The 21032-nt window shown below is 32.7% G+C and overlaps 1 protein-coding gene across 1 annotated transcript; it reads right to left on the reverse strand.

The window, feature by feature from the left end:
* Positions 1–13625: 13625 nt before the first annotated feature.
* On the reverse strand, positions 13626–15448 carry LOC132295925 (E3 ubiquitin-protein ligase RSL1-like). The gene is made up of 3 exons (XM_059794186.1): positions 15295–15448; positions 13861–14280; positions 13626–13726 (listed from the first exon to the last, which is right to left on the reverse strand). The coding sequence occupies exons 1-3, from the start codon at positions 15446–15448 to the stop codon at positions 13626–13628; spliced, it is 675 nt and encodes a 224-aa protein (XP_059650169.1).
* Between the last annotated feature and the right edge of the window lie 5584 nt (positions 15449–21032).

The raw sequence follows: 21032 nt of genomic DNA on the forward strand, positions 1-21032 counted from the left end.
AAATTGAGAGTGTCCATGTAATTACAAGAAATATTTATATATATGTATGTGATGGCAATCAATGCATGATATATAAATAGTAATTATAAATTGTTCATAGTCAGTAATTATGGATGGACTCATAATTAATTAAGACTTGAACTGGATCCGCGTTAGGTTGAGATATATTGCGAGAGCCGTCGTATGCAATTACTCCCTATCACCGTCATGGCATTTGACTCTCAAGCATGAGAAAAGTATAGACTCTTTTATTAATTAATAATTACTTTGATTTGTTCGGCGGATTCTTCGGGATCCTTAGACCGACACTTTGGGTAGTTATGTAATTAATAGTTAAAGGGTTATAATTTCAATATTTGTATCATTGCTACTTGTATTTATTTTGTATTGATTATGGTTGATCACAAAGTAAATTCGAAGGCCTTCGTGTGTTTTTAGACAAAATGATTTATTATATATTTATTTATTTAAATTATTATTTTTGTCAAACAAATGTTTTATTGTGATCGAGTCAGAAATAATCAGAGGTACCAAAATAGATATATTAATTAAGTAGTCGGATTGATGGCTTTATTTATCCGATAACTAATTATGCATAGAGGGGTCAAATTGCAATATTGACTTAGAGGTTATTTATTATTTAATTGGAGTTCAATTAATTTCTTTTAGTGGAGTAGAAATTAATTTATGAATTAATTGAATTGGGTCCATGGACCGGGCCAATTATTAATTCATTGTAGCCAATAAAATAATAGGCCCAATGGATTCTCACTCATAGCCCAACTTGATATTGGAATCATATTAGATTTGAGACATATGAATTAGAGATGGAGAAGGATTTGTTGTTTCCTTTTTTTTTATTTTTATGTTGCCTATAAATATACATGGTCTATGTATATTTTAGTGGGTGATTTTTATGAGAAGGAAAAAGGAATATTTTTTCTCGCTCTAGAAAATTAGGGTTTATGTTCTCATCTAATGGAGGCTCCCACAAGCCTAGTTTTCCGAGGTAATTCATGGAGGCTTATGAGTGATTCTTAAAAGCAAAATAATTACCAAGAAGATGGAGATCCAAGGAGAAGGCATCTTGCTAAGGGATCTACAATAAGTGAGAACATTCACTTTAGAGGAAAGTTTTAAAGGTTTACTCAGACCTTTGATGTAAGTATTCAATCTGTTAATTGAATGATACATCATATTTTATTTTTGCGTAAAACTTGTCTCTATGTGATGAATCAAGATCTATGAATCAAAATCCCTCGAAAAGTTTTTAAAACTTGCACGTTTCCCAACAGTATCAACTTTCTTCACGCATATACACTCTTCCCACAATATATGTGAAATATGGAAATGGGAATGGGAAGAATGTTGATAGAATATTCTGTTGGGGAAATAGTCCCTCCCAAAAATTTTAGTCTACACACACACACACATATATATGTATTTATATGTTCATGCATGAAAATACATAGTACATTCATTGAATCGATTCACTAACCAGGACTCAATTGTGAATTTTAATGGTTGATTGGAATTTAAAATATTGGTAATTGCTGATTATCTGGAATCCTTATTTTTCTGTCTGTCTTTCTGGTTGGTTATCTAAAAATTAGCAAAATAAAGAATGAAATTTCTTTAAGAACAAAAGCTACTTTGACAATTTCTTCCTGTTCCCCTATCTTTCCTGATAACCTAATGGAGCCTGAAGAAGTGACTCTTGCTTATTTTCTTTAACTAGTGAGTTTTTCGAGTTGTTGTATGGTTGCATTGCTTTACTCGATTCTTTACTTGTATCTTTAGGAGAGAAAATATTCCGTGCTTCATAATTCTATTTGCAATTCATGGGTTTTTTGTTATGCAGGTGGAAACAAAATGAAAGTCAAGCTATTACGTATCCTTCTTGTGATATTTGTTCACCTTTTTAGTAAATTGCTACATGCATATATATTAGCTGAATGTTGTTCTTCTTGTTAGCTCATACTGCTGATTGTTTTCTTTTTCTTTTTTATCTAATTAGATCACTTTGTGGTGGGAGGACAATAACCTCTAGTGGTTTAACTTGTTGGATGAGGATAAATTATACTCCTATATATTAACCGCGTTAGCTTAGTTAGATGGAGAATTTGCCACATTATTTTAAATTATTGCTGAATTACTTAGTTCCTGCTTACGGAATATACAGCTGCTACTAACACTTGCAACCAAAAAAATAAAATAAAAACAATAATAATAAAAAATTAAACCTATGACCTCATATTATTATTGGGATATTGGGATTTTGTTTGCAGATATCCTGAACATTTGTTTATTTTCCCTCAAAAATAATTAGTGAATTTCATGCTATTTATTTTGCTATTTTATCTAAAACGTGAGTATCTGAGTTCCCAAATTCTTGTATTTATATTTGGTCACTTTCATTTGGCTTGGATTGTTTTCAGATATAAATGGATTTGGTTCCTTTTCCATGGTACATAATTAGTTGAAACATCCAAAAGGCCGAGGGCTGGCTTTTTATGTTTCCATTTTGATCATTTTCACTTTTAACTTAAATATGAACATGGGGAATGGTTGTTTTTGTTTCCCTTTCATTTTGTAATGAACTCATGGATTCGAGTTTCCGAAAATGATTTTTGGAAGTTTTTCTTCTTTTCTTTTATGACAATTTCATTTTTGGTTTTGAAGCAGGAAAAAGTCCTCAAAAAATGAAACCTTCATGAATACTTTTTTCTTGATTTTTTTGAGCAAACAATGTAGCTTTAAGATGTGGTGAAATTACTTTCTCAAATGTCAAATTGTCAATCAAACATTGAATTAGCTTTGTGTTTCTCTATTATATTTTTCTTTACCTTCGTGTTCCTTTATTATATTCAGCTTTCATTTTCACATCTTCTTGTAGCACCATTCCACTACCCAACCCTCCTCTAGGAGGCCAGCTTTTCCCCTCAATCTTATATTCGTGATTGTCACGTTGCACCTACCTCCCTGTTTAGTTCCTTCATTTCAATGTCTCCAATCTCCACGTTGCAACTTATACATCCTCTCATCAGCATTGCCATTGTGGTTTTCGTTGAATGTTTCTAAACCATATCATAACATGCTCCATCATAACATCTTCTCTTGTGGCTCGGTTCCACATGATTTGTTTACTGTATACTCTTTGTTAGTGTTCCTGTTGATCCAATTTAATTTCCTCATCTCTGCTATGATTGCCTTGTGAGCATGACATACATTCATAGAGGATTAGCTATACTATAATGCGTGGCCTATCTATCAACATATTGTATCATTCAAGTTGAATTGTGTGCTTTCTGAGTGGTTAACTAGCTATGCAATTGATAATAAAACACTAGAATAGTTTTTAAAGATTCAAGGAGCACTAATGCTAAGGTCTCTTGAAGCTAAGAGCAAGACGCAACGTTAGGCACGAGCCTGATTGAATTAAGGCATGTATGTGATATAAATATTAAATATAACGCATAGGAAATATACAAGAAAAAACTAGTCAAGATCAAGATCAAAATCAAGATTTTTTTGTATATCCACAACCATGTTTTCTAAGTGTTATATTTAGAAAACACTTATATAATTGAAAAAAATAATATAAGTTTGCGTAAACAAAAAAATTGCCTAGACATCATGTTTTCTAAGTGTTGCTAATATTCATATGTAATTTCTCATTTATATAATTGAAATTCAAAATTTAGGACCTCCTTCATCATCATCCCTGCCTTTATCCTAAAGGACTGGGGTCAGCAGTTTAGGTGCTCCTCCAGCGAGTTCTACAAGTGTTTTGACCTTTGTTTTGACCTTTGCAAGGAAGTCGCAAAAGTCATTTAAGAAATGGTGCACGAGACATAAGAAATGCTGTGTCAATTTTAGGTGCCATACTCCAATACGCGGAATTTATGTTGCAAGCTTTGATCTGTGATTTATGCTATAGCGTGCACCTCAAAAAAATTTACCTGAAATTGGGTGTTATCCACAACCTTGCAAGGAAAAAGAAAGACAAAAATTGTCTCCTCCATTTTTCTTTTAAAAATTTGTTTTACCCCACTGTTAGGTCAACTGGACTTAGGTTGGCAAATTTTGTACAGCAAAACTGGAGTCTGTAACTGTTGTTTCAATTTCTATCTTGGTTAGAGTTTTCAAGAGTTGGTGTTAGTTATTACCTCCCGAGGTCGAGGAGGAGTTGAAAGCTACATTCAAGGGAATTTCAGTAATCTTCGTCTTCAAGGGTGAAAAAGCAATTTAGCACATTAATGCAATCACCAAATTAGGGTTCATTCATGCATAGTTAAGGTTTCCAAGTTTTCATGATTTTAATCATATTTGATTCCCTAAATATCTCAAAACATGCATTAAAAGATTTTTTGAAATCTTCTGTTTTGAGAAGCTTTCTAATATTGAATTGCGGTAGATTTTGAACGATTGAGGGCTTCTGGGTTATTGTTGATAGATTGAGGGGAATTTTGATTGATCAAGCTTTTCGAAAAAGCAATTTCCAAGTTGGTTTTAAATTCTTCCGACCCTATGCTCTCTATATTTATATGTTGCGTGTGTGTGTTTGTATATATATATATATTTATGTACGATGCTAGGGCAGAATGCAACAGATAGGGAATACCTATAGCGAGAGCATTATTTGTAGCTTTGGAGTGCATCATTATTTGTAGCTTTGCATTCATAATTTGTAGCTTTGGTGATTGTGAATTCATGTGTTGAAAACTACTGCCGCGTACTGCATTGCAGAGTTTAACACAATCATTCAATCCTTCATCAGAGATTGATAGTCCTGATGACCATCCTAAAGGATATATAAAATTCAAGCAATGCTTCCAAAGCTTGGCTCGTTTATCAAATGAGTTTAAAAAATAAGTTCAACCCTAGGTTTATTTTTCTGAAGCTTATGCACAAATTTTTATATGGACCGAATTATCATTTCAATCAACGTTAATTTAATTGATAGTGTGCATTGCCGATTTACTTTCACTTTTTCGTAGTAGGAATAATACTTTTTTCCATCAATTGTTATTATTTTATTTTAATTACAAAGAAAGAGTTAAAGAGTAATAATAATAAACAAAGTTCGCAAGATTATCTTGTTAGAACATAATGGAACATATTTAACGTTATCCACACCAAGACAAGAAATAGATTGAAGTATAAAAGAATGAAAAATTTGGTGTTCTTTGCATTATAATTTGAGATTGAATGTTAGACACATCACCCGTAGCAATGCAGAGGAGGTTGAAAGTAAATATAGTCCTATCAATCTAAACTATATTTTTAAGGAGGATGATCCCCTAACCCATGGTTACAAGTGAGGGAGGATGCTTGTCTCGACTCTTACCAATGATAATCTTTTATCACAGGCCATTTGTGTTAGATCAAGATTATAATAAAAAAAACAAAAGAAGAGAACTGTTTATCACATGAGAAATTAGAAACCTATAGTCCCATGAGACTATGGTGAATCTCTTTTGTATACTTAATGGCGTGGAACAAACAAGCCAATGGCAGATTTTTATTTTTATTATTTTTTTTTCTCAATCCTAAACATAAACAAAACATTTTGTGTATGTCCCCTCATCGAATTTTCATTTTTAGATGAGCAACCCTTGCATGACCCATCATCATACACCTAATGCTTCAATCAATTATATAAAAGACTAATCTTGGAACAAACTTTACAGTGGGATATGGAAATTTTAAAATGTTCCTCACAAAAGTAATAGAAAATATTTCAAGCAATTTTTGGTTTGAGATATTAGAGGAAATTAAAAGAATTAGTTAAAAGTCTCCAGAAAATATATATCAAAGACTTTATGTGCTGCTACAAGTTGTTTTGTATTTACATATTTTAGGCCTACTTTGATATACGTGCATGAAATGAAATGGAATTGTCATTCTATTATAACCATCTACTTGTTTGGTATAATATTTAGAATTGGAATGAAAATCCATTCTACATCTAAACGGATTGGAATGAAAATTCGTTCCAAGGAATAAAATTCTAGGGCCACCTCTACCACAATCCACCACCACCACAACCACCGCCATCACCATCTTTCACCACCACCCTACAACTTAGAACTGTGATTATCAATTCATTCATTCCTATATCATTTCATATTTGTAAGCAAACAAGAGAATGAGAATGACCATTCCATTCCTATTTTCATTCTATTTCCAACTTTATTTCATTTTATTTATGCTTTCCAAACTAGGCTGAGATATTATGTCCTACTGTTATCTGCCCTGTAACACTTATCCTTGAATTGTACTAATTGTTGAAAGATTTAAGGATCATTCATTATATCATCTATCAATAGTTTTTTAGAGAACTTTATTGAGGCACTCAGACATGATTTACTTGTCTTCAATTGCTTATTTAAGACACTAAAGGCCTCTAACGTAATGGTATGATCCCTCTTTTTTAAAGGGAGAAGTTTAGAATTCGAGTCCCATTAAAAACATATTGGGTGTATGTTTGTTTTAATGGTTTGATTTCTAACAAACTTCTATTCTATATGGGATGCTGGTAACATTTTAATTGTTGCCAAAGGCTATATAATGAGAGGCTTTCAAGGCACTGTTATTGCTTTCAGGTGAGGGAGAGGCCAGAGAAAGTTTGAATATTGCACATTGGAGCAAAATCGATTTTTAGCCATCCGATCGATCATCAGAGAATACAATTGATAGAGAGGATGCTTAATTAATCAGTTTTTATTTTTATTTTTTTTTCAAAATACTAAAAATATTTTATTACTCCTATTGTACTAACTTTATGATATCACCAATTAGTTAATGGCACGAATCACATAGTGTCACCCATGCAGTGTGTGAATTCTTTCTCAATATGAGAAATATCTATTGGCATTATACTGATGGTAATATTTTGGATTAATTTGACTCGAATCATGAGATTAGGTCATATTTAATAAAAATTTAAATTTTAATTTACACTCATATTTGAATGAGTAATTTAATATTTTACTTACACTCTAAATGTTATTTATTTATTTTTTTAAATATTATTATTTTATTTATTTATTTTTTTAAGATTACAGTACTTGTAAGGTGTTAAATGATCATATTACCTTTAACCTCATGTTCGACTATTTTTTGCGGCTGAACTACCCGAACACACCTTTCCTCTTCATCCTCCTTTCAAACACTCGTCCCAATTTAACCCACACCATGCTGTGAGTGACCGAGTTCTTTGACTCGTAAGGACTCCATCTTCGAAGGCGACCGACGAGCGGCATCGTCGTGGAGGGATTTTGAGAGAGAGAGCGAGTCAGAGAGGGTTGGGAGGTGAATCGAAGAGATCGGGTGTTGGGTCTGAGGTCGTCGTCGGTTGGTAGGCAAATCGGAGAGGGTTGGGAGGTCGGCGGTTGAGAGGGTTGCGAGATCAGACGGCTGATGAATTGGGGCCGATGAGGAAGCACAGTGATGAATTGGGGCCAATGAACTGCAACCGCTCCATCACCGAGAAAAAGCAGAGTGCCGGAAAGACCCATCCCGTATCTTCGCCGGATTTCAAATCAGAATTTCAGAATCGTCTCGTCTTCAACGCCGATGCTGCGTCGCCGCGGAGTCCATCGCCGTCGTGACTCTGCGGCCGGCGAAGAAGCAGAGAAACAGTATGGATCACAATTTGCAGAGAGTTGTGCGAGTCTCTGTCACTGATCCTGACGCGACGGACTCCTCTTGAGATCGACGTCGGCTTAGTTGGTTGTTGAGAGGGTTGGGAGATCGGGTGTTAGTGTCGCCGCCGCCTACACCTCTTGAGATCGACGTCGGCTGAGTCGGTGTCGCCGCCCCATCATCGATCCGGCCGACCTGGCTCTGTTTGTATGTGCGTGTATATATCTATATTAATTTTGTGTGTATATCTATACATATATAAACTATTTCTTGTGTTGTTGACCTTGTGTGTATATCTATACATATATAAACCGATACAAGTTGTCTGCAAATAGATTGTTAGTAAATGATTTTTAATTTTTTTTCCCAAAACAACTGTATTAACATTGTTACACTTGTTAGAACAGTAGAGAAAATGGGAGAATAGAAAAATAGAGTAACTAAATAACAAGCACAAGCTCAAGCGAAACAGTGATCAAAAGAGCTTGGAATGGCGGTGAGGTAAAGAACCGCGTGCCTTATTGGGTATAATTGCAGAGGTTGAAGAGAATGAAGGCTTGTATGAGAGGGATGAGGCAATGGTGGGTGTTTGTGACGATGTCATTTGCTGGGTGTGAGATGCAGAGGGTATAATTGCAGAGGTTGAAGAGAATGAAGGCTTGTATGAGAGGGATGAGGCAATGGTGGGTGTTTGTGACGATGTCATTTGCTGGGTGTGAGATGCAGAGGGATCGTTTTCTCTTTAAGAATTATATATATATTTTTGTATTAAATTATATTAAAAAATTAAAGGTAAAAGAGTCCATTCACATGTGTCAGAGTCCAAAAAGTAAATTACATGTGTAAAAGTAAATTAGAGTGTAAGTGAAAGTTAAAAATTAAATCTTTTATCTATGTGAACTATGACTTAATTTTAGGGGTCTAGGTAAAATTAATCCTAATATTTTTTCAAATTTTTTCCTCTTTGGGTATTTTTAAAAACTAATTTGAAATGTTTTGAATTTTGAAGTTCACCTTGCTATTGTTTGGTAAAGCACTAGATATACAATAATAAATGCTATTCCAATTTGCTTTTTTTACTCTTAGAATTTCAATTATTAAAAATAGAAGTAATAATAAATAACAGAATTATTCCTTTGGAATGTCAAAGAACTAATAAAGGTTGTGCCATTTAACCTTTTCTGGTGGAACTCTGGATGAAGTCTATCAAGGAAAGAAACTCAAATCAAGAAGAATCCGTAGCTGTAAAACAACAAAAATGGTGGAAAAGCTTCCATGGATTTATTTTGAGTTATTTCTTAATCAGGTTTAAGCTAGCAACTGCTTTTTCAGTTGGATATTATTCACAGGAATTCGTTTATATATATAATACACAAAGAGATTGATGGAGAGAGAGTATCATGGGGGTATTTTTTTTGTTTTTGCTTTTATGATATTTTCTATCTTATTGTATTAAAAAATTGGGGGCATAAGTGACATTTCATATTATTTTAAACTCAATTTCTGACATGGAAAATACTAATAATAATAATAAAATTTATAAAGAAATATAACTAGAGAAAAAAATATAAATATAATTGTTTCCATCAGGTTTATAGGGTCACTATAATTGTTTCAGTTTGCATCAGGTTTATAGGGTCAATATATATATATATATATAATAATATATATATATATATATATATATATATATTATTATTAATATATAAAGCATCAAATTGTCATAATACTACTATGTTTTATTTTCCTGTCTTCTAATTAGCAGTAAGACAAATGGCTTGTTTCATTGAATTATTATTAAAAAAATATTTTCCTCGGGACATGTAAAATAACTTGTCTAAAATTAAAGGATAAATTATCTTTGTTAAATTATAATATTTTTTTTTCGTAAAAATTATACGGCAACCAAATACCAAAAAATATAAAATATTTTTACTTTTTTAATATTTGACAAAGGTTTACGTCAAGGTTTAAATTAAGTTCATTGGACAGGACATGTAAAATAACTTGTCTAAAATTGAAGGATAAATTATTTTTGTTAAATTTTAATATTTTTTTTTTGTAAAAATTTTACGGCAACCAAATACTAAAATTTTTTTATATTTTTTTACATCCAAATAAACGGAGTCTAAATCAAATTCGTTCAAATAGCCTCATAAATGCTAAGTAGTACTACATCAATCCAAAATTTGAATGCAATTTCCACGTAAATGTTTTAAATCATTGGATTGAATGTTATATTCTAATGTTGTATCAGAGGCTTGGGAGCCCTTTAATAGTATCCGGCTACACTACTTTTTCAGGAGGTTTTTGAACTTCTGGAAATGTGGTAGAGAACAAAGTTAAACCAGTCTTTTACGGTTTGTATTTAACTGAATATGCATTAACACGGTCTAAAAAATAATTCTAGGCTCCGTTTATGTAAAATACTTTTTTAAAAAAAAATATATTTTTATTTTTTGGTGTTTAGTTGTTGTAAAATACTTACAAAAAAAATAAACATTAAAATCTAATAAAAATAATTAATCATCAATTTTCGATAAGTTATTTTACATGTTCTGCCCGATGGACTCGACCTCAACTTCGACGTAGATCTTTACCAACAATTAAAAAAATAAAAAATAAAAAATATTTTACCAAGATGTCTGATCGGTAGTGTTCCAATCTCAAGGTATCTGATTGGTGTTAAACTTAAACATACTTGCCAAGAACAGAAAAATATAATGAAAAATGATATAAATCACAAATTCTTTTTTGTGATTTTTATCATGTATAATACAGCAAAGATAAAGTTTTTGTATCAAATGCAAGGTAGTTACGTCACGAATTCTTTTTAGTGATTTTTATCATGTATAACATGGCAAAGATGTAGTAGTCTTTGTATTGAAGGCAAGGAAGTTGAATTAAAGGCCCTTTGGTAACGCACAACTTGGAGAAAAACTTTATTGCTTCCGTTGCACCATGCAACAGGCGCATTCAATCGTTCATACACGGCATGTGTAATACATGCAGGAACATATTTATTATATGAACCGTCTGGATATACCCGTTACACGGTGCAACGGGCGCAGTAAAATTTTTCTCCACAACTTGACTTTGTAATTACCCATTAGTATATCGGAATAGGTTTAACCTTTAATAGAGGAACTAAAGCCTCAATTTGATACAAGGTGGCTTCAAGTAAAGAAGCATCAAAGAGAGCTAAAGCTTGTTGACCGCAACATGTAGAAAGAGCTTCTAAAGATGGTGGTGTAATCTTTTGGGTGCATAGAATGTTTGGTGGGACTGTTTGGTTTTATACCCTTTTTGGTAATCTCACTTTCATCTTTATAAAGGGAGGATGCAACGGTCAGTTTGGTTGCAGAGAAATGATTGTAGAATGAAATAAAACCTGAGTGGACTTAGTTTGATTGGAGAAATAAAATCAATGAGAATTGATGATCATTCCGTTTTCTTATTTGGTTACAAAATAGAACAATTCTTTCGTTTCTTCTCTCTACCATTGTTTTCAAACAAATTTTAAGATTAAAGGGAAAGAAAGACACTGTGAGGTCGCCTAATTTCCAGGTATTGGATTATATCTTATATATATTTATCTATCCTAAATTCAATATCTATTTGTCTTGTGCAGGTATTATTGGCCTGCAAGGCTGAGCACCATCGAGTGATCTTCATGTGAATAAATGGCATGTAACATGTTCTACATCATGTCATGGTTAAAGACCAAAACAAAGAAAAAGTCAAATAAATAAAAGTGAATAAACTATTTTGAATAATGGAAAAAACCTGTGTTTTGGTTAAATCGTTTTTGGGATTATGGTGGTGTGATGTGTCTGTTACTTGATGATATTTATTATGCAAATTCGTTAAGGTTGATATATGATTTTCGTAAAACAAATTCATCTAGTTTTTGAAAATTTAATATTTATTCCGTGTGTGGAGGATATTTCATTGTCACACCTCAAAAGTGTCATTATCAAGCTGCATTTGCAAACACAAGCCCATGCATAAAAGTTCACCAAAAGAAAGACCGATTTAACACTAGCACAATACATAACTTTTATGTCAACAATTCTATTAAAAAAAGAATGCAATAAAAAATGATAACAACAAAGGACAAAAACAATCGCAAAGAAAGTAATTTTTGGTAGAAAAATATTATTTTAAAAAATAATAATAATACAAGTAGAACTAATAGAGTGATATCTAAATTAGGAGAAACATGTTCCAACGAACAAAAACCTACAAAAAAGAAGCAAGAAATTTGTAGAAGCGGGTTAGACCAGGTTGTTATTTCTTTTAGCCTAATAGTAGCCCAAAGGTTGATTACTTTGTTGCTCTTTCATTACTAGTTTATAATTAATATGTACTTGATTATAGTGTTGTGCATTTATATATATATATATTCAGTATGTTTGTAGTCCAAATTCTCAAATTTATCTCCAATACTTCTATTTTCTTTGTAATTCTGGTATTATGTTTAATGGGTTTTAAAAATTCTCTCTCCTGATGACTATATACATATACATATACATGTATACTGGTGGGAGAAGGGAGAGAGAGAGATGAATTCAATTTTTTGATATTTTGATCATTTAAAATGAATCTTAGGGGTAGTTAAGTCATTTTATATATGAAATAACTTTTTGGCAAGTCAAATACAAAGTCAAATAATTAGAAATGCCATTTTATATGTGAAAATTGATCTGTTTGTGATGTGAGTGATAATTATTTTCGAAAAGTGCCTCTATGTGAGATTTAGCTAAACCTCAAGAGATATTACTGAAATTATACCTTCATTTTAAAAAGCTAGAATGATCATTCATCTTCTTAAGATGTGGGATGCCCTTTCCATTCTCACCCACCCTCACTAATAATTAAAAATAAATAACAATCAAAGATGAAAAAATCGATTGTCTTTGTTTAAGATCATGCACGCATCCTCACTATCACTGTTAGACCTCTCTCTCTCTCTCCCCCTGCAATGATCATAAGCCAATATGGATGCTTAAGAATACAAGGTTGAAACTTGGAATCGGAAAACACGGGACAAGCTAGCCAAAGGATGCTTAAGAATACAAGGTTGGAATTGGCAATTTGGGACTAGTTTACTAAGGGCATCCATTGCTTAATTATTAAAGTTTTTGATCTCTGGAGACTTTGATCTCTTGCTTCTCCAAAGTAAAACCATGCACCACACAAACGTATATAAAGATTTACGTGATTTGACTTATAACTTGTGTTTAGGTGAGGGGAAGAAAATCAAAGATTACAACTTTTGCAACTCCAATCAAAAGAACAATGGTGAAACCCTCCAAAACAATGTGCGATGATGAACGTTGATGCATGGTGGCAGGGATGGAGTCAAGAAATTGTGTGAGAGGGGGTGATAGTGTAATTTTTTAGTAATTTTAGTAGGGACAGTTGTGTAATTTTATAAGTACATATACCAAAATAAATAAAATAGTAGGATATATTACTAAAAGTAAAATTGCCCCACTGACTTGTTCAAAGATCCGTCCATGGTGGTAGTGATGGTGGTGAAGGTCTGAAAAGAATGATTAAGATGATACAGACCTTATATATCTAATAAATTGATTGACATATGGATCTCCACCTCGGTTTTTATAAGAGGGATGGATTACGCGTTTCAGTCAAATTTTATACATATATATTTTTATTTTGATCAAATTTAATAAAATTGAAAGTTCAACATTGATTACCTCGTATGATTATAACTTTATTTTTTTTTTACATTCTATTATGCCATGATAAAATAATAATAGTAACAACAAACAATGAGTTTTTCACAGATAAAATTTTATTAATGCGAGTTCTTGAAAATAGCCAAATAGCATGGATGGTGGAGAAAAAATGGAGAAGAGAGAAGATAGGAAAAAAGATATACAAAAATGCAGTCTCCCCAGACGCAGAATAGGCGAGGCAGGAGATAAACAGAGAAGAAACTATGTCAACTAAAAGCATGCCAAATATGAGATAGCAATCTCTTCTGTTACACCAATGCGGAAACTTGGGCAGCTGTCTTCCACACTAGTAGCAACAAGCAGTCCGACACCTGCGTAAATCAAAGAATCACTCACTTCTACCCAATATATATATATATATCATTAACAGATGCATGTATATATATATATATATTGAGAGACAGTGTGCATGTGTGAGCTAACCTGTAGTGCACAACTGAACAACCTTCATATAATTCAACACAATGTTTGCACGTGGGACATCTCTTCCACTCATTCCTCTTTTCAAGCACCTCAAATTCCAAATCAACAATACTAGCACCCTGATGATCTTCACATCCATAGCCTGGATGCCATGGTTGCTTGCACCGGAAGCAAAACAGCCTCTTGCAACGGGGACACTTGGATCTCCTCACATCCCCTCCACACTCGTTCACAATCGAAGCCGAGCAATCCCGGTAGGGACAGTAACATGTATCCAACCTTAGAACAGTTGAGTCACATAGCACATCGCACCACTTGTCGTACAATTGAGCCGGAATGATTTGAGTGCATGAAAGAGGATCCAACATCTGACCACAGAAGAGTGAAGGACATTTAATCTTGGCGGGATTGCGTTCTTCAATGTTCACTTTGATATACTTGGCTATGCAATCGGTACAGATTGAGTGAACACATCTCTTATTATATATTTTCATATATTGTATTAGGGACGGTCAGACCGTCCCTAATAGTCAGGACCGTCCCTAATACATTATTTTAATTATATATTTTAATATATTATTGTATTAGGGACGGTCAGACCGTCCCTAATACATTATTTTAATTATATATTTTAATATATTATTGTATTAGGGACGGTCAGACCGTCCCTAATACATTAATTTAATTATATATTTTAATATATTATTGTATTAGGGACGGTTAGGACCGTCCCTAATACATTATTTTAATTATATATTTTAATATATTATTGTATTAGGGACGGTCATGACCGTCCCTAATACATTATTTTTAATTATATATGACCGTCCCTAATACATTAATTTAATTATATATTTTAATATATTATTGTATTAGGGACGGTCAGGACCGTCTCTAATACATTATTTTAATTATATATTTTAATATATTATTGACCGTTCCTAATACATTATTTTTAATTATATATTTTCATATATTGTATTAGGGACGGTCAGACTGTCCCTAATACATTAATTTAATTATATATTTTAATATATTATTGTATTAGGGACGGTCAGGACCGTCCCTAATACATTATTTTAATAATATATTTTAATATATTAATGTATTAGGGACGGTCTGACCGTCCCTAATACATTATTTTTAATTATAATTATTATATTAAACCATCTATATGTATATATATATATTGTATGCTTAATTTGTGAATTTAACCATTGCGGATACATACATACAAAACATATACAAAATAGATCCACAATAACATTCAAAAAAATATTACTATCCATAGAATAAAATCAATCCACAATATATATATTCAAGATCCATAAAATATAAAATCTCTAGTTTTCTAAACAAAAACTAAAACCATGTGGTAGCACAAAAAATTGTTCCATCCTCTTCAAGATCCATTATTCATTCTGTTGGTGGTTGTGGTGGTGCTTGCTGGTGAGACCATGTTGGTGGCGGCAGCTGATATTGCCATCTTGTTGTTGGTGGCGGCTGCTGAAAATACGAGTCTGCTGCTGCTGATATTGGAGGAACCATGGTGGCGGCTGTTGTTGGTACTGCTCAAACATCTTCTCAAGTTTTTCCATTTTTTCCGCCATTTGTACACTTCTTTCTTCAGCAATTTCGGTCCTTTTCCTAGAAGCCTCATCATATGATGAAGAGGCACGCTGATGCTTTGGAGCCACGAAACCATGTCCGAATCCACGGCAATATCCCTTCCTTATGCCTAGTTGGTTTTGTACTATCTCAACATCATTTATGGATAGACTCGTACCATCAGAATTTTGAGAATTTTGTGCAGCCTTTTCTTTCATTGCATCCTGCAAAATATTTAAGTTCGCTATCAAATTAAAAAAATATGGCATAGGAATAAATCAAGTAACAACAGAAAATGTAATCACACATGCACCAACACATAAAAATAGAGAGATTAAAGTGATTCGGTTTATAACATGCGCGCATACAGTAAACAATGGCATTTCTTGTATGCCATTTCTTATATGACATGCTGTTTCTCAACAAATAGAAAAAAAATTTGTACATTTAAATAAATTTAAGGCTCACTACTGTCTAAATTATTGTTAGAAACTTTGTGGGTAGTTGGTGCACCAGAAAAATATTAGCAAACAAACCATGGGTTTGACAGAGCTAATTTTTTCACAAAAACTCTCCATTATCATTATAATGTGGTCTGATACGAGTTTAACACACAAAAAGTATCCATCACTGCAAAATGGCTGATCAAATCATTTAGGTTCTGGTAGTTTAATAGATTAGAATGGAACCAAAACGCAAGGCACTTTCTGTAACTTGCAACTCTAAGGCACTTTCTCAAACATGGTAAATGGCTGCCCATGTTGTCCCCGTTGCAAGTTGTGCAATTCCATCACCCACATAGCCAAATTTGATATGAAAAAGGAATGATGCATTTTGACATTTAGTAGAAACCAACTATCTCTCCAAAATCCTAATGGTGGGCTCTGGGGCCACAGTGAAGTTCCAATTTTGTTTTTCCAATCTTTTTGTGCTCTGGAGTTGTTTGGTAAAATAAAAGAATAAGCGTAATGTTTTATATTAGCATAACCAAAAAAAAAAAAAGAAAAAAAAAGAAGGTATTTGAATGAGTGCATTTGGGAGTCCATGTATTGACCTTATAAATCTGAAAAAGATGAACATCAACCTATATATATTTTTCTAATAAGCTAAAAAAAGCTTTTAGCTCGTCATATGAATATATATATAAAAGCTAAAAAAAGCTTTTAGCTCGTCATATATATATATATATATATATATATATATATATATATATATATATATAAATACGTTAATTGAATAATAAACTTAGAATCTCCTATCACTATTAATGATAATAAAGTCAATCGTGCAAACACAATATGGTTGGAGACATACGACCTATAAGCTCCAAGAGTCACCAAAATAAATGAGTCGACTTCAAGATCTTCATGTCAACTTGATTTTAGAAGCTAAACCCATCAACCTAATTATGATAAGGTTGGTTTAGGAAAGACAGACCCAATGACTTATGGATTGAATTGAACTTAAGTTTTCCACTCTTTCTATCAAGGTCCCAAGGTTTGATCGAGCAGTTTTGCCCCAACATGAATTCAGTTTGACCTTTAGTAGAAACATTGATTCATATAAATGAAATGATTATATCTACTGCAAAAAAGCCACTCTGCGTGTCTGAAATGACAACTTGACATGAATGGAATCCATTTATTGAGCTGCCCAAATTTTAAGTTGATGTGTAATGTGAATAACATATAATAGAGTCCACAACTTCCGATTCCGAGTGCAGAGACGCAGATCAAAGAGGAGCAAGGAATTAACCCCGTGAGTCTCTCATCTCTCTCTAAAATGTGTATGTGTGCGTATGTATATAATTTTCTGATAGATGCAATTCCAAAAAGTGTATGTGTGTGTATATATATAATTTCACATAGATATATAGGTTAAAATGTCATAATAGTTGAGGTTACAGACTCACAGAGTAGTTGAAACCGCAGAGCAAATTAATCAAGAATATATTTTGTGTGCCACTTCTCAGAATATGCAAGACCAGTGATGTATATATAAACTCACATATGCGCATAAATAGAAGAAATTTTGATAGTTGAGATTATTGAGTGCAGATGAATCTACAGAGCAAATTAATCAATTTAAAGTTTTTATAATCTCAATTTTGTAGTCCGAAGAAAAGGAAAAGAAAGAAGAAGGTAATTAACCTGATACAGGGCTAGAGCAAGTTGTAGATTGTCTTTTCTGTAGTGCTTGGAATGAGAATGAAATCCCATTTGTAGGAGTGACATGTCTAGAAATAGTTGAAGCTATTGCTAATGAGATAGGAGCGAATAGACTGGGAATAAGGCTCTCTCCCTTTGCAGATTTTATGGAATCTGGAGACTCAAATCCAGAGGCTCTTGGCCTCTATATGGCTGAATCATTGAATAAATATGGCATTCTCTACTGTCACATGGTTGAGCCTAGGGTGAAAACTAGAGGAGAAATATGTGATCTAAATTCAGCTCCTCCCTCTCTGTCATCTAAATTCAGCTCTCAAAAAGAAGAGAAACCAGCCAGGAACACCAAGCAATGCCAATCTTTATGAATTTAGGGGTCCTACAAAGGAGATTTGATATCTCATAAAATGTAGTTAATTTAGATTTGAAGATCTAAAACAATGTCTGGAAAATATTTGATGATCTAATAATGTCATAGGTAGACATATTGATGTAATAGGTAAATATTGATTCTCTACTATCCCAAAACTAAGCTATTAAACTTATAACAATAAATTAGATTTTGATTTCTTGTCTATTTAATTCAAGAAATTAACTAATAAAATATAACATGACGCTCCAAGAGTATCTAGGACAGCTTCTACTAAAGTTGTGTGTGTGTGTGAGAGAGAGAGAGAACAAATACAGCTCAGGATATAGTGGGATGACAACAGGATCTGCAGCTGACCCCATCTAAATAGAGGAATATGCTTTATATATAAGATAACCTTCCTACAAGAGCTGATCGATAAAGTAGCTTGAAGCCTTCATATAACATAATTAAACTAACTAAAAGGAAGAGAACAAAAAAGGGAACAACAATACTTACAAAAAAAAAAGAGGTCACATTCATCTTTTCTTTAACACTCCTACAAATGGGATTTTATGTTTTTGGTGGATTTTCAAAGTTACAACCACCCAAACATAATAAAAGAGTACGGATAATTATATATTATATATATGTGCAACCCCACATAAAGCTTATGACATTAAAGTGCTTGCTTCATGGAAAATCACTTCTCACTTTCTCTACATATATATTTAGATAATCATAAAACATAAAAGTGTGTATATATATATATATGTAACAACCACACATAAACCTTATGCATAAAAGGGCTGCTTCATGGAAAATCACCTCACTTTCTCCACACCCCCATACACAAACAGACAGACAGACAGATATATTCATATATATATATAAATGGGTCACTACTTGTTAGAGCAAAGTGAGGCTTCCATTTACAAGCTATTCTATTCTCTCTCTTCTCTCTCCTGCTGGGTAGCAGACTAATCAGTTCTCTAGATACAAGCTATTCCATTCTCTCTCTTCTCTCTCCTGCTATAGGTATAATTTTCAGTCACAACCAAGATTGACGAAACCCTAATTAAAATTAATGTTTACTCTAAACAAGTTTTAATTCAAGAAACCCCAATTAATGGACTGATTCATTAATTTTCATGATACATCCAAAGATCTCATGTATGTATTTAGTAGAAGTGGAAATTTTAAAGAATGTGAGTCAAGACAGAGATGGTGAGGGGTTTCTAGACTTGAAGTATCTTGGAGTTATGGAATGTAAGGGGATAACATTTATTTGGCATGAGTTGTTATTAAATCTCCAGATTTCTACCCTAGATATAAGACACATATTTGAACTATGCAAAACAGATAAATTACAAATCCAACACAATCAATCAATGTGGACAATATTATGAGATCCAAATTTCATAATCTAACATGCTAGCTTATAGTTAACTTACAAAATTCCTCTTAGCTTTCTCGTGTGCCCATCCACCTTGTTCCTTAAAATGTGTGTCCTTATACAAACGAATAGCAGGATCCTCTTCCCTTTCACCGTCCTCATCTTCTTGGCTCTGCCTTTCTTTGAGTTTGACCTATAGTACAAAGTAATAGTGACTATTAGACAAATATATGGTTTAGAACGTAGAATATAAAATAAAAAATTTATAATTATTGTTACGCAAATAATCATCGTAACGTCTGACGAAGGACATTGATCCAGAATAATGTGGAACCTCATTCTTGGAACGATTTTCTTTGTTTTTTGCCCTTATTTCCTAAGTAGTAATTCAAACAATATTACAAGTTAGGAAACCTAAATAACTAGTGAATGAAGTTATTATATTAAATAGTAAAAACAAGTAGTTAAGAAATTGAACCTGAAATTTAGGTGACATCCACGTATCACACAATTTTTCCCAAACAGCATTACCAATACCATTGTAAGGATGGCGGTGTGCATTCTCAATCGGAAAATGCTCTTCAAAATGACACTTCAATTTATATCTATATTTCCTCAACGCGCTGGAAATTCCCATATTTACTCGCTTAAAATCAATGTCATTTGCGTATGCATCCACTCCAAAGACCTCCTTTATAATGTAAAATTAAAGTAAGCTATAATTTGTAACCAATTGGACCAGTAATCTCTGATTTTTTTTAACAAAACAAGCATTAAATGATGGTTATCATTACCTTCAAATGGTCATAGCAGACCTCTTTCTCAAAATCTGGAACATCCCTCCACGTTTTATACTTTAGAAGGGCTTCGGTATCTCGTGTATTAATGCCAACCTCAGCCGTACATAATTTGTTATTTAAACCAACAGGTTTAATATAACTTTTTCTAAACTCAACTGGAACTGGCCAATTGTTTTCATTAATTTTGTGCAAGGCTTCATTTTTTGCTCTTCCACGCCCTTTTCGTATCGGACCTGAAAAACAAATTTATCATCTTAATTAAAGCGTAGGCATTTTACAAAAGAACTTATGGTTAATCAATGATGAAGCATAATTACCTCCACTTTGTTGTGGCCCTATCTGCTCAATACTACCATCACCTTCCATTCTTTCATTTGTTGAATTCCTATCTTCACCTAATCCACTTGGTTGTGTAGGAGGTGAACTTGTAGATGGTCGCTCAGTTTCAGCCCTGCGGGACCTTAAAACTTTACGCATCGATTCCTCGGAGGTGTCCATAATTTAGTTTGCAAGCTAATATGAAGAATCAAGTGAAATTAAATCAAAATAAACAAACATATGCAAAATATATTCTGAGTCATCATTTCATATTTACATAATTCCATTGAATAAAAAATTCAATAATTAGAGGCAATATAACTGAATAGATCACATTAAATATAATCATAAACCCAAAAAAAAAAGTAAATGCTCAAATATAACAATTAATTTAGTTAACCAAATCAAAGCTGCAAATTAATGAAGCACAGAAACAATACTTAAAGAGAAATTTAAACAAAAAGTAACTCAAAAGATAAAGCTCGGTAATATAATTCAGCTGGTCACTTAAAGTATTAATCATAAAACAATAAAATGAGGTACATGCTCAAGAATAAA

This window comes from Cornus florida, unplaced genomic scaffold (assembly GCF_030987335.1).
Source record: "Cornus florida cultivar Cherokee Brave unplaced genomic scaffold, ASM3098733v1 CherokeeBrave_3.0.0_Hap2_Chr02, whole genome shotgun sequence".
In the NCBI taxonomy this organism is placed as follows: Eukaryota; Viridiplantae; Streptophyta; class Magnoliopsida; order Cornales; family Cornaceae; genus Cornus; species Cornus florida.

Excerpts from the sequence above, each read along its gene's own strand:
- LOC132295925 (XM_059794186.1), bottom strand. The coding sequence starts at position 15,448 with ATGGCGGAAAAAATGGAAAAACTTGAGAAGATGTTTGAGCAGTACCAA. Across the intron at positions 14,281-15,294 it reads CAGCTGCCGCCACCAACATG|CCAAGTATATCAAAGTGAAC; the intron begins GTCTCACCAGCA and ends CCGATTGCATAG. Across the intron at positions 13,727-13,860 it reads TTGTGTTGAATTATATGAAG|GTGTCGGACTGCTTGTTGCT; the intron begins GTTGTTCAGTTG and ends TGATTTACGCAG.